At 42.1% G+C, this 15095-nt stretch overlaps 1 protein-coding gene across 3 annotated transcripts in view; it reads right to left on the reverse strand.

Moving 5' to 3' along the window:
• The window catches only part of LOC121630406 (potassium voltage-gated channel subfamily C member 1-like), a 72375-nt gene extending 61931 nt beyond the window's left edge, over positions 1-10444 (reverse strand). For all 3 annotated transcript variants that reach the window (XM_041970703.1, XM_041970697.1, XM_041970691.1), the window contains exon 1: positions 9759-10444. In XM_041970703.1, the coding sequence (XP_041826637.1) occupies positions 9759-10301 (543 nt within the window). In that variant the 5' untranslated portion in view covers positions 10302-10444. The remainder of the gene's footprint in view (positions 1-9758) is intronic.
• Positions 10445-15095: the final 4651 nt, after the last annotated feature.

The raw sequence follows: 15095 nt of genomic DNA on the forward strand, positions 1-15095 counted from the left end.
GTTCCAGGCTACTGGATAAACTGAATAAATTCTTTTCCATAGAAATTCTAAAACTTGCATATATATCTCTTCTATTTTTCTAAACTGGGTGATAATAAATCATTTTAACACTGCAAATAAGCCTGAAAACATGCCATCGCTGTTTAAACTGAAGGAGCTCACAGGCAGGGAAGAGATGGCGAAATACTGAGAGAATTTAAGGAAACTTAAATATCATGAATCAGCTTTGAAATGCTGCAGACATTAGGGAGCTTAAAGGAGGCTTTCTTGAAATATTTTCAAAATATTAGGAGCTACTTGTGTTTTTTTGTTTTAATCACGTTAAAGACGAGCACTGAAATAGAGAGGACACAAATTCACTGCACATCACAGCAGATCCCTCTGGACCAACATGCTGCACGTGTGTGAGTGTGTGTTCACTATATATCAAGGCTTACTGCACATGCTCTGTTCAGTCCTAAATTAGCTGGTTTTGGTTTGTTCCTCTGCATTTAGCTGTTTGTATGTGTGTGTTTGTGTGTGTGTGTTTGTTGTTGTTGACTGCGTTACTGACCTACTGCAAAGCAAGAGGACAGTGGAAATCATTTAGAGGTTAAACGCTTTATTTCTTGACATGTCATCAAATATACTCTGGTGTCCCTCTTTCTCTCTGTGCACCCTCTTCTTGTACATTCACCCTTCTTTCTCCGCCTCTCTCTCTCTCTTGCTCTCTCTCCTGCAGTTGGCAGCACAGAGAGAAAGAAAGCTCTGTCGCAGCATTATCTTGAAAAGCACAGAGGGGGATGGGGGACCCTGGTGGATATATTGCATATAGTGCAACAAAACCACCAGAGAGAGAGCGGGGGGATATTTTTTCCTGTTTTAAAGGTTTTTAAAACAGGAGAAAAAATGTTGGATGAGAAAAAAAAAAGCAAGGCAGTCTTAAAACAGCTGAAGTGTGAGAGTAAATGTTTCCATCTCTGTGCCAGTGTTTTGCTGCAGAGATCCTGCAGATGTTACTGCTCAGCATTCACACTGATGACTGGAAGCAGTGAGTCCTGTCCTGAACCCGATCAACATTCATCTATCACTAGTTCATCAAAGAGGAACCTTTTCTCTATCTAGTCTATTGGGAAATATACTTCCTGTACAACAGCTTTTCATTCAAGCTTTTTTTTTCTTTCTGTTTCAGCCAAGGGGATGATTGTGGATTTTAGTTTTAAGCCTTGGGTAGCAGGTTGTTGATGAATACAGATACCTGTGTGTAGATTAATGACTGAAGCCATGTTTACACATAAAGGCAGAAATCTACATGTATTTCAGATTTAATAGTTATAGACAATTTAATAGATGAGGCTATCTAGTATCTAGTAACAGAAATTTGTAGTTCTCTGATGTAGATATCAGTCCCCTCATGGATGTGGACACCCCCCCGAGTGCTCATCTACCCATCAAGACATTTATTTCACCACCAGCTTGACCAAACGTGAAACGAGAGAACCCAGAGAAAAAGAAAGACATTGTTTTACTGTCTTAGTTTAGGAATCAGGGGAAGAGATGATTGATTAAAAAGTAACTACATTTATCAACTCTGAACCAGTATACATTTAGAAAAGGAAATAAAATATATGGAAGACAAATAAAGGCTAAAAAAAAGCCACATAACCATCTTTACGCCTAAAGACTTGTCCCTGGACGGTAACCTGGACAGAAGTAAACCACTGAACCGTCTACAAGAAAGGACCAAGCAAACTACTTCTAGAATAAGCAGAGATCCGTCAATGTCTGAACCAAGATGCTCCCTCTCTTCTCTCAGTCTGGAAAGTTTAATCTGCTTTGCAGCATTTGTTGGGGGAGCAGAATCAGAACCAAAGACTTAAAGAAACTGAACAAATTGACCCAGAAGTTCTGGTTCTGCTCTGGGGACTGATTCGAAGCTGATTGTCCAGAGAAGAATGCTGCACAAGCTGCTGGACATGATGGACGATTCTTCACATGCACAACACAGTTAGGAAACAACAGAGTGTGTTCAGCCAGAGGCTTCTTCAGCAGGTCATTCCTGGCTACAGTAACAGGCCTGCGATACAATGACTGTCAAGAACTAATTAATGAATCAATTCATTTATATCTTTATTAAATTCACTTTATTTGTCACCAGTTTATAAAAAACTGAGATGTGGAAAAACTATCTTCATTCATTCATTCATCCTTTCATTCATTCATTCACTCATTCATTCATTCATCCTTTCATTCATTCATTCATTCATTCATTCATTCACTCATTCACTCATCCTTTCATTCATTCATTCATTCATTCATTCACTCATTCATCCTTTCATTCATTCATTCACTCATTCATTCATTCATTCATTCACTCATTCATCCTTTCATTCATTCATTCACTCATTCATTCATCCTTTCATTCATTCATTCACTCATTCATTCATTCATCCTTTCATTCATTCATTCACTCACTCATTCATTCATTCATTCATTCATTCATTCATTCATTCATTCATTCATTCATTCACTCATTCATTCATTCATGATCTTATCCATCCGTCCTTCCATCCATCACGTGTGGTTATGACATTGTAATGGTGTCGTTATGACATCATACGGTGTGGAAAGGAGGGAGAGAGTGAGGCGATAAGGAGAGAAAGGAGGAGTGTTAGTGTGGGAAGGTTGTTCCTTCCACCTAAACGAGACAAACTACGAGCACATGAGCGCAGTGATGCTGCCGTCCCAGCTTCACCGAATCAGGAGAAAGAAAATGAACACCAAAAAGAGGCGTTACAGAAAGTGTTCCCATCCTCTTCTCATTCTTGCCTGATATTCTTTCTTAGACCCACCACCCCCCCACCTCCCCCAACCAAAACACCTCCCATTTTGTTTCTCCCTCCCCTCTGTCTGTACTTCTCTCCCTCCTTCTCTGCAGCAGACTAGAGCAAAGTCAGCTACTATGGGGACTGCAGTGTTACGCTATAGCACAAGCTGGGGGGCGGGGGGAGGGAGAAGACATGCAGCGTAGAGTTGGCATGGAGGGCTCCATGGTGACGATAAGCAATGCAGCACTAGTCTTAGAAATGGACAAAACAGAGGACAGGAAGGGGCAGAGAACAGGAAAGGACAGAGTTCTGGGGACAGGGTACAGGAACAGAGGACAGGAAGGAACGGTGTACAGGAAGTCACAGGAAAAACGAGACAGAGGACATGAAGAGACAGGGAACAGAAAGAGACGGAGGACAAATGTGATGTTGCGTAAGCAGGAAGAAATGAACAGCATGTCTTCCTTCTAACAGCTGACTCTTTGTTCCTTTGATTCCTCGTCAAGCTGATCAGCTGAAACCGAGCAGCCACCTCCACCTACCTCAGCATCCCTGCTGCTGCTTCTGCAGTAACGCTCCACCCTCCACCCCTCCAGCCTAATCTTTATGTCACACTTTTGGCACTAAACTTATTGACTGCAACAATTTCAAAGTCACCTCAGTGGCGTGCTCAACCTGCCGTCCCACCGTGGCTTTCGTCGGACTCTCTTATTATTATACTTTGGTACATGGAATAAGGTGCACAAAGCCAAATTCTTATTTTACAGAGTAGCAACTCTGAGAAGAGTGTGCAACAAAATACCTCTAACGTTATGATTTCTGTTTTCTGTTCAGGAATCTCTATATCGGTTGGATATCAGTTTTTGACCATCTATGTCGTCATAGACCATTCACTGACCTGAACGTTGAAGGACACGTGACTTCATTCAGCTTCTCAAGGTCATTTGTTGATCTTCCAATTAAGTTTTGGTCAAGAAAATAAAACAACTTTTATACATTTAAGTTGAATTAAATCAATTCAAATAAAAGATGCATTCATAACGTCCAGGTCTGAAAAAGGAAGCCAATGTCAAAACTTAACTTTTACTGGATCTAAAAACCTGCAGGGGAGAATGTCCCTCATCATAAAAGGAGGATGACTGTATCTACTATTACTTGGTCTATAGCCTCAGTAAGTGTAACACTAAAGACTTTATGTCTCATTTATTCATATTGTTCAGATAACAAATGCATGTGTCAGTGAGTGCAGGGCTTCAGATCTGCTGCAGAGCCATCTATCACAGCTGCTACCAGCGAGAGGTGCAGGACACCCTGGTCTAATCGCCCTTCCATCACTGGGTCAAAAATAAGTAGCACGCTAGTTAAAAAAATATGAACGCACTCCAACATCAGTGGCTGCTACATACTGTAAACGTGAAAAAGTGAGCACTTAATGCAGTTTGCTCACTGAGTAGCAGTGAGGACAAACTAAAGCTGAGGTGTCTGAACTTTCCCAACTCATACTCTGATCTGGCACCATGAAACAACACCTGCATGTTGAATAGGAACATTCACAGCTCTAACAGGGACGTTGACGACTGTGCAACATGTGGACGGAGAAAAATGCTTAAATCTCTCATGACCTCAGACCATTTCAGAGGGCAGGTTGAGTTAGTGGTACCTTTATTGCACTGATGTCAGTGGTTTACAGACAGCTGTGAAGCAGGCTGAGTTATTTTGACACACATTTTACTGTTGTGTATAATTATTATATTGATGTTAGCTAATAACTAAATTTAGCAGATTAGTGTCTCTAAGGGTGGATTCACACCGCAAATTCAAAAACTGACCCACCTCCCTTTGGTTTAATTTGTTTTCACTCTGAACTTTACTGAGGTATACCGAACCACCTGGACGACGTAATACAGTTACAACATGTGCTCACAAGGGGGCGATATTCCCTGAAACAACCTCAGACCAAGAAGAAAGTAGAAGAAAATCCATCTCAGTGACTGGCCAGGTCTGAAAACAGCAAATTCACGGCAAGTAAACAGCGGAGATACAATCCAGCAGCCTGGTATCTGTTTTTACTTTGATGTCCAAACCTAGTGTGGTTTTCACCAGAATCCGTCCAGTATGAGCAGCAGGAGAGGCAGCCAGATATCCACTATGTTGACCTACGTTACTTCCTGGATGGTCTGTTTGCTTTTACACTGGAAGAGAATGGGACCAGGAGACCCCTGGTGTTCGATCCAAAGTGAGAAGGAGTGTTCACACTGCTCCAAACAAACCGTTTTATCTGTGGAAATGGGCTTTAATGGGTTTGTTTAACACAGTGCCAGAGTGAATGTGTTTAAAGTGTCTTTTATTAACTATCACTGCACATTCATAACCCCAAATTATATAATACATAATAGTACATAATAATACATCTAGCAGGTAGCTAGCCTGTGTGGACATGGCTAAAGAAACTCTTTTAAAGGTATTCAAAACCAAAGGTATTCAAAAACTGTTTTATTGCTTTTGCTATTGTCAAAACTGAAAGAGCAAGAACAAGAAATAGAGATTTATTGTCCAAACATTTTAGAGTGATGGGTGATTATGCTGATTTTAACTTTCCTTTATTTCAGGGATGAACATACCAGCCGGTTGGCATCCTGACTGGTTGGTATGTGGAGAGATGCAAGAACTAAAAGGCTCAGGCACATTTATTTCTTATTTTGTGAATATGAGGTTTAATCCAATCAAAATGAAACATTGGACAAATGAATTAGTGAGTTTTGTCATGTGTTGAGTTTGAGCACCCTCAGTTTAGGTCCTGTCAGCTGCAGACTGCTCGAATCTACTTGTCAAAAAATAGAAACGGGTCAACCTCTTGTAAATTAACTGTACTGTTCCAGTTACCTGATTGTAGATTTTTTTAATACTATAGCATCTGCCACCCATAAAAATGGTGATTGTACTGCAGCCTGACTGATAGCAGAGTTCTTCAAATGAAAATAAAGAAGAAAAGCTGAAGCTAAAAAGATTCTGCGATTTTTTTTCTTTACTTTGTTGCAGCACCCAGTTTTCATTATCCAAGCTGTTTTTTCTCTCGAACAATACAACTCTCTGAAACTAAAGACATTTACTTTTGAACTGGAAACGTCCAAACAAGTAGAGAAAACACCCAATAGTTCAGCAGACCCAACAGAAACTCATATCCTTCCTCAAACTGGTCAGTCAAGTCATCAGCTGATCATGTCCATTTGACCACTCTGTAAAAAAGGAAGCTGTTAAACCAATCTGCTTCATGACATCCTCAACACGGGAACAGCAACACAAAATGTTGAGTCATTCTAATGGCTTTGTCCACAACACCGTCTTTAAACCAGCATGGTCAGATATCAGATAGGATGACGCTGTCTTACATCAAAACCTGTGAGTTTTCATTGGAGGGTGTTTCCATGGCAACATGGTGAATAAAACATAAGTATATAAACCAAACTTAACATGTTCTTCAATTAACACATCTGCAAAATACATCCTGCCACAACCCACTGAGAACAGGAAGTACTTCAGGGACCCTTTCTACACTATTAATCCTGAAGAAAATGTGTAAACATTTCCTAATGTGTGGTTATTCATACTGAGAATTTTTGGCCAAATATTTTCATGGTGAATGTTGATGCTTCATCAGGAAACAGGATTATTCCATGAAAGTTGCTCTAGAAAGAGGGACACACAGACCAAAGGCATTAGGTGTGTAAGTGATCTATGTTCAGATGTTTCCCCCTGGTGCAGAGGAGTGGTTTGCTAGTGGTTAGAGAGGTGGCTGAGCATCTGGAGAATCTAGGTTCAAGGCACCAGCTGGCAACCAAGAGAACGAGGTAGAAATTAATATGAGTTCAATGCAATAAAATATTTTCTCAGTTGGCATTAATAATAGTACCTGTTATTGATCCTTCAAAATGTTCTTTAAACTCTATATAAAATATTCTTGGCTGAAAAAATACCCTTTCCATTTCACTGGGGAACAAACTTTAAAAATGCCTATGGCCTTGGTTACATAGGGTTTTTAATTTGGAATTAATTATTCAGAGTTTAACAAGTTTTTTCTTTCTTTTTTTTGGCGTTCACATGGAAATAGTAATTCCGAAATTGAGGTTTACATGGAAAACATGTTTAATCGCCTTTATTCAATTGTGCTGTAGATCTGGAGTTGGGAAGGGTTCTGATTGGACAGGGGGTGGACATGAAGTATTTATGTCTACTGGAAGTAAAAAAAAAGACTATTTCCTGCTTCTTTTCGTTTCATCTACAACATGAAAGACCACATAATAAGAACCATTTTCACTTTGATTTTGATTCTAGTTTTAAAGCAGCAGCTCAACACCAGCATCCTGCTTCACTTTGGTCAGCTGAGGAGAAGGGAGGTAGAGTACCGTATCGTCACGGCGACAGGACGAGAGAACGAACTAACCAACGAACTACTCAGAACAACCGAAATTAATTTAAAGCGGAATGAACGTAAATATGATCAAAAAATTTAATTCGGATTTAAAATCAGAATAAACCAGTCTGTTACTTTGGATTTAAGTTTAATTCGGAATGGCCATTTTCATTCAGAACTAGGTGTTTACAAGGTCATTTTAAAGAGGATTTATTTTTATTCTGATTTGAAAGGGGAATTAAAACTCTCATGTAAACATGTACTATGTGACTATATAATATCATAATTAGTTTGGCAATATACAAGAATTCACATTTAGTTTTACTGAGTCAGGTGTAACTGTCCTAGTAACCATTAAGCTAAACAACCATCATTTCATGAAATGGAATAAAATGAAAGATACTAACATTTTTAAATTAATTATTCTTAAATATATGTTTGCAATCATTGCATATAATGTTTGAATTTAGCTATATTCATGTTTTAATTTATTTTGGAAAAAATTAAAAGGCTGTTACCTGATTTTGAAAGATGTTTTTCTAACTTTATTTTATTATTAATATTTGAAGCAGCACTGCTCCAGACTCTCAACTCAAAACAAAAATAAATAAGACAATCAATAATAATAGATGACAAAATAGGTCTGGACTATGTCGATAACATAAGAAATACAAAAAGGAAAAACAAGAAAGAGGACCTCTCATCAACTTTCTCTTTATTACTATAGAAGTTTGGATTCTGACTGCCCGGTTTCTTTATATATATATATATATATATATATATATATACCCATATATGTGACTCGAGATGCACACACCCCCAAAAAAAGGCTCTCCCGAAATCCCCGGTGTAATTCGAACTGAGACTAAGCTTATACTCCTCGATGAATGCTGCTTGTACAACACAATGGCTGCAAACGATAACACCATTGACCATTTTTGTCACGTGGCTCCACTGCTAGTAGCTGCTAAACTGCTAGTAGAGATAAACGGCTAGTAGAGATAAACGGCTAGTAGCGGCTAAAGTGCTAGTAGAGATAAAACGCTAGTAGCTGCTAAACTGCTGGGTCTACTTTGTGCCAAACTGGCAGGCTGTGCGGACTGTGCTCACCTTTTTATGCTTTCCGTATAATCACTTAAGTGATTAAATGATTAAACAGATTTGTTGTGTTGCTGGTTTTGAGGGCACCAGTTGCTGACATACTTTTCATATCGGCTTAATTTGCTCCACGTCTCTTTGGAGATACCCAAACCACCACCACACAACTGACATTGTGACTTCATCTTCGGAGGATAACTCTGATGTCATGCTTGGCATCTGTTTTGCTGCCCTCAGCTCCATGATCATTCTGCTTGCCTAACTTCTTCTTCTCCAGCAACTTATGGAAGTGGAGCAAGAAAACTCTCATTGGCTGTTGTAGTGCACATTTCCACCATTTTTAATCAAGCAAATAGGCTGATCAGCATGATCGACAAGAAATTTATCATGATCATTAGGCACAATATAATCGCCCAGCATTAGTGGGGTAAACTGTGGTATGTAGTACATTAGGATTAGTTATTGTACAGTATGTAGTTGTATTTTGTTGTACATTAGGTTACGTCGCGGTATGAGTGATTACTCATTTGCATAATGTCTGCCACAATGTTCTCAGATATGTGCTCTTACCAAATTATTGTTGGTTTATCTAAAAATATATAAAGAGATCACAGAAAGTAATTGATAATATCTTTAGAACTTTAGTGTAACAGAAATTTAACTGACAATTAATATTAATATATTAATCAGGCTTCACTCTGAAGTTTTAACTGCTTCATCAAATTAATCTCAGCTATGCTGAAAATGCTGAAAATCTAGTTTGTACTTTGAGTCTTCCTCTGTGTCTGTCCACTAACTAGTCAGCAGAAACAGTAGTTCTACAGCAGAAACAACTACGTTTGGTACATGCACCAAAATGACCACGTCAATCATGCAGTGACTACTATGACCTTTCTCAGATAAAGGACCAGGAAGTCAAAATCAGGAAAACATTTTTTTTTTTTTTTAAGTTTCATGTCTGGGAGTCTATCCTCCTCTCTATTAGCTGTTGGTGATCCAGCAGCAAGTAATGGTTTCTCATCACTACTGGTGCAACGCGTCCATTAAGCTGTAACTAAGTTCATTGGTTATGGTATGGGCAAATTGTCAACATGTCCTAACCTCATTAGACCAGAGACTGAACTCTACAATTTTCATCCTAAACAGACGATGTCACCTCAGAGAAAATGACACTACAGGGCCAGTACTAGAAAAAGTCACACAGTACCCACAAACAGATTTACGTAGTTGCGACTTCTGCTTCACTTGATAGGAAAAAAAAGAAAGAAAAAAAGACTTATGCGCACCAATACGTTTCCATTCTTCCAGAAGTTTTAGAGAAAGATTTACGCATAACAATGCGCAGCAGTTTACGTCTCCAGAAGAAGAGGAAGAAGTAGGAGAGAAAGACGCACTGCAGGCTAAAAATGTAGAGAAGACCAGACATCTGTCCGGCCACTCACCCGGGCGTATTTGGAGGAGTAGGGGTCTTCGAACAGCGCCCACATCCAGGGCTGCCACACTTCCCACCAAGTGGCCCTGCGGCCGTCTTCTTGCATGCACAGCCGCCTCAGGTCGCCATCCGCTCCGCCGGTGAGCGCCGGGTCATCCTCCGGTGCGTCTGGCTCGGGGGTCTCGAAGCTGTCCAGAGCTTCCTCTGCGTCGCGGTGCTGCCTGTAGTTCATCCAACAGCACGCCTCCACGTCGGTCTCATCGATGCCCCAGAAGGCGAGCTCCTCCTCGAATAGCGGCCCGCAGACATCGTTGGGACAGTGGAGCTTGCCGGTACGGTAATAATTTAGGATGAAGGCGAAAGTGGCCGGGTGGCGGTCAAAGAAGAACTCGTCGGACTTGGGGTCGTAGTCAAAGTTGCTGAACGCGTCGGGCTCGGTCAGCCAGGACAAGCGCGTGCCCGGCAGCGTCTTCAGGGTGCTCCGGTAGGTCTCGTGTCGGATCCCTCCGCAGTTGATGACGATTTTCTCGCTATCTGACGCCGAGCAAGTCATGACTGCGCTGGGGCATGCTTCGGTTGGTGCGCCCTGCTGCTGCTGTGGCTGCTGCTGCGTCCCATCCACCGCTGGTCCTGGTCTCAGCTGTCAGTCTGCAGCAGCTGCTGGGCAGAAAGAGCGGAGGAGAGAGGAGCAGAGGAAGGAGGAGTCTGATCAGAGAGAGCGACAGAGAGAGAGAGAAAGAGAGGTGGAGGGAGGGAGAGAGAACAGGTTGCGTATTTTATGAATCAGTAAGTTTGGCTGCTGAATAAATAAATTCGTTAATTAAACTTGACTGGTAGAAATAATACTATTATTTTTTATTTACTGTTGCCTCTTTTTATTCCCGTGTTTCCGCGCATCCCTGGACTGAACCGCAGGGAGACGTTGGAGACAACAAGCCGAAAATCCAAACTTTATAGACAGAAGCCTACTGACACAGAGATGTCTGACACCAACCCGTTTCCTTAAAGAAGCCCCCCCCCCCCTCCACAAACACACACACACACACACACACACACAGACATGATACATTCTGTTCGACTTCTGTCCTTTAAATTATCAACATTTTGCTTTTTTTTTTTTTTAACTAAGGATGAATAATCTGCACTGCGGTGTTTCTCAAACATGTTTCATTAATGAAAATAAACTGGAAAATCAAGGTTACCAGGACTGACATGAACTACTCCACCACTGCAGCTCCACCGGCTTACTGACTGCACATAACCACAGAACATGGAGCAAAACTGATTGAATAAACTGTGTTTTTTTTTTTTTTTTTTTTAAGTAGATATGTTTTAAAATATACTTGTAAAGCAGATTTTGATGACCCCCATTTATTCACTTTGGGACCTGGTTTCAAAAGTTTTCAGACTTTAATCCTTTGGACAAAAGGATGTGGTCTAAATACTCTGCTGGTGGATGAGTAGATGACTGGTAGCCATGATGATTAGATGAATGGCAGCTGCACCATAGGAACCTGTCTGAAGAATCAACCATGCCCACAAACACACATAGGGGAAAGGAGCACGAACCATGGCACTATCCAAGATGAATGAGCGAGAACCCCATGGCTGTTCCTCATGCCCATAACCCTCCCAGTCTACAAGGTACTGAAAACCCCAACTCCGACAACTGACATCCAGCAGCCAGCGATCCGGGTGATCATCAATAATTTGGGTGGGAGAATGGGCATGGTTGGAGGGACCAGGTCAATGTCCAAGACCGGCTACAGTTTGAAAATATGAAAAGCAGGATGGACCCTCATCGAAGGGGGCAGTCGCAGTTTCATGACAGACTAGTTGATTACCTTGACAATCTCGAACAGACCCAAATATCTGGGTGACAACTTCCTCTATTCAACTCTTAAGGAAATGTGCTCAGAAGATAACAGGACCTTCTGACCCAGAGGGTAGGTAGTAGCAGGAACCCGCCTGCAATCTGCCAAGCGGCGATTGCGTTCAGCTGTCCTGAGCATGGCAACCTTGGTCTCAAGCCAGAGCCTCCGCGACAAAGGTGATGTTGAACAGAAGGCACAGCGATCTCCTCCTGAACAGGGAACAGGGGCGGTTGGTATCCCAGAGAGGCTTCTAAAGGAAAGAGGCCCGTAGCTGATGATGTGAGGGAGGTGTGGGCATATTCACTCAACTCAGCTGGTCACTCCATTAAGAAGGGTTGGCAGCAGCCACACACCCCAGAGCTGACTCCAAATCTCGATAGCCCCGTTTCGCCTGACCATTTGTTAGGTAAAAACCAGAGCTTAAACTGACTGTAGCACCAAAGGGCATGACAAAAAGCCTTCCAAACAAGATGAATTGGTGACCACAGTCCGAAACTATCTCGACAGGGATGCAGTGGAGCCTGACGACATGGAGAGTGACAAGTTCAGTTTCCATAGCCTTGGGCAGTTTTGGCAGGGCCATAAAATGCACCGCCTTGGAGAAATGATCAGCAATAGTGAGGATAGTGGTGTTACCTCTAGACACAAAAGTCCAGTGACTAAGTGACCAAGGTCTGCTGGGAGCGGGCGAAGCAGACCAGCAGGGGACTGGGTGGACTTCTTTTCTCTGGCACAGGCGGGGCAAGCAGCAACATACTCCGGAACGTCCCGGTCCATAGAGAGCCACCAAAAATGCTTCCGTAGTAAGGAGAGGGTGCAAGCCGACCCAGGATGACAAGCCATCCTAGATGCGTGTCCCCAGCTGATGACCTGAGAACAAACAGTGTCAGGCACAAACAGTTAGGGGGACTGGATCAGGGTTGTCCTGTAGAGCATTTTGTAAGGTCTGTTCTACTTCCCAGGTAACAGCAGCAATCAGACAGTATGAGGGCACGATGGTGTCTTAACTGAAGGGTGACTCTTCCAGGCTGAGATGTCATGATAGGACATCTGGCTTTGTGTTCTTGGAACCAGCTCTGTATATAATAAGGTTAAATCATCCAAACAATAAGGCCCAGCGAGCCTGGCTTCAATTAAACTTTTTTTTTGCAGTTTGGATGTATTTCAGATTCTTGTGATCTGTCCAGATAATAAACGGCAACTTAGTCCCTTCCAACCAGTGTCGCCACTCTTCTAATGCCAGCTTGACAGCCAAAAATTCTCAATATCCTACATTGTAATTTCTTTTAGCGGGTGATAAGTGGCGAGAGAAGAAAGCACAAGGATGAAGCTGACTGGTCTGAGGTGACCTCTGTGAAAGTATCACCCCAACCCCAACATCAGAAGCATCAACAATGAACTGTCTGGAGGGATCTGGCTGGTGAAGCACAGGGTCTAAGGTGAAGCTCATCTTCAGTCTGTGAAATGCTCCTTCTGCCTCCTCTGACCAAACTAAGGGAACCTTGGATGAAGTGAGATGGGTTAGAGATGTTACAACTTGACTGAAATTCTTTATAAACCACCTGTAAAAATTAGCAAATCCAATGAAACATTGCAGTTGTTTAACAGAGGTTGGTCTAGGCCAGTTCACCACGGCTTTCACCTTCTCCGGATCTGTCTTCATCTGCCTGCTCTCAAAAACATAACCCAAAAAAGTCAGACTGCATAAAACTCGCACTTCTCTGCCTTCAGAAAGTCTGTTCTCCAGCAGCCGTTGGAGAACCTGGTGAACATGGGTAACATAATCATCACAATTCCTCGAGAAAATCAAAACATCGTCCAGGTAGACAAAAACAAAGGGATTCAGGAAATCATGCAGGACATCGTTAACTAAAGCTTGAAAAACTGCAGGAACATTTGTGAGACCGAAAAGCATGACCAAATATTCAAAGTGCCCCATGGGTGTGTTGAACGCAGTCTTCCACTCATTTCCTTCCTTGATTCGGACCAGGTGGTAAGCATTTCTTAAATTTAATTTGGTAAAGATGGTGGAGCCCCGAAGTATGCCTGAATTTAGTAACTCATTCCTATAATTCTCCATGGCAAGCTTTTCTGGTTCGGAGCTATTATACAAGCGATTACTGGGTAGGGGGGCCTTTTGATTTGCTTTGGATTTGCTAAATACATCAGCCAGATCATGATATTCCAGAGGGAATGGAGACAGGTCTGGTTTTATGACATCCTCGGTCCTCCTGCTTAGCGGTGGCGTAACTAATTTAAGGCAGTTGAGATGACATTTAGTGCTCCAGCTACATATGGAAGCCGTCTCCCAGTTAATGTGAGGATTATGCAAGGATAACCAAGGATGCCACAGAATCAAGGGTGACTCCGGTGCTGATATTAGGTTCAATTCTATCATTTCAAAATGATTTCTGGATAGGTGTAGTTCAACTGGTACAGTGGAATGAGTAACCCAGGCTATTGGTTTTCCATACAAAGCATTAGCAGAGATAGGATGGTCTAGGAGTTTAGAGGGGATTCCAGCTCTCTGAGCCACCTGTATGTCAATAAGATTTGCCTCCACTCCTGAGTCAATAAGGGCAAGAAGGGACAAGGTTTCATCATTGTAATTCACAGTGGCTTTAATCTGTGTCTTGGTGGGGGGATTGGAACATGAAACATCTTGGCTTGCCAGAACCCCCAAGTTTACTGGCAAGCCTGGTCTTCTGGGCGTTTTGGGCAAAAAACATGAATGTGGCCCAACTGACCACAGTAGAAGCACTCACCAGACTGCCTTCTCTGAACTCGTTCTGCTTGGGTCAGATGAGCTCTTCCTAATTGCATGGGCTCATCAGTTGTTGTAGCCACAAGGGTTGGAGTCTGTAACAGAGGAGAAAAATTAACAGCTGCAGCCTTGGCTGTCACAAGAGATGGGGTAGTGGCTCTCTTTTCCCTACGTCTCTCTCTTAGTCTGTTGTCTACGGTTATGGCAAGTGAAATTGTGTCATCCAATGAGGTTCATGGGTTGCTAACTCATCTTTGACTGCATCATTCAAACTGTTGAGAAAATGATCTTGTAGAGCCTTGTTGTTCCAGCCAGAATCTGCAGCCTGATGATGGGAAAGCAATCTTTTGGCTGAATCCTGTCCTCTCACAGGAACAAAACCTTCTTCATCTCATCCAAAAACTCAAAAAAAGAAAAGGTGCCAATAGAACGGCTCTCAAGTACAGCTTCTGCCCAGGAAAGAGCTCTTTGTTCAAAAGTCAAACTATATATGAAATCTTAGCTTGGTCAGAAGAAAACGTCAATGGTTTCTGTTCAAAAACCAGAGAACATTGTAACAAAAAACCTCTGCACTTCTCCAATTCCACCAGAGTAAGGCTTCGGATCAGGGACATGACCCTCTCGGCTGGGAGGAGGAACCGGAGGCACAGGTGCAACTGTGGAACTGGAGCTGTGGAAACAGAAGGCTGAGAACATACAGTAAGCAGGG

This window comes from Melanotaenia boesemani, chromosome 2, assembly GCF_017639745.1.
Source record: "Melanotaenia boesemani isolate fMelBoe1 chromosome 2, fMelBoe1.pri, whole genome shotgun sequence".
NCBI classification, from domain to species: Eukaryota; Metazoa; Chordata; class Actinopteri; order Atheriniformes; family Melanotaeniidae; genus Melanotaenia; species Melanotaenia boesemani.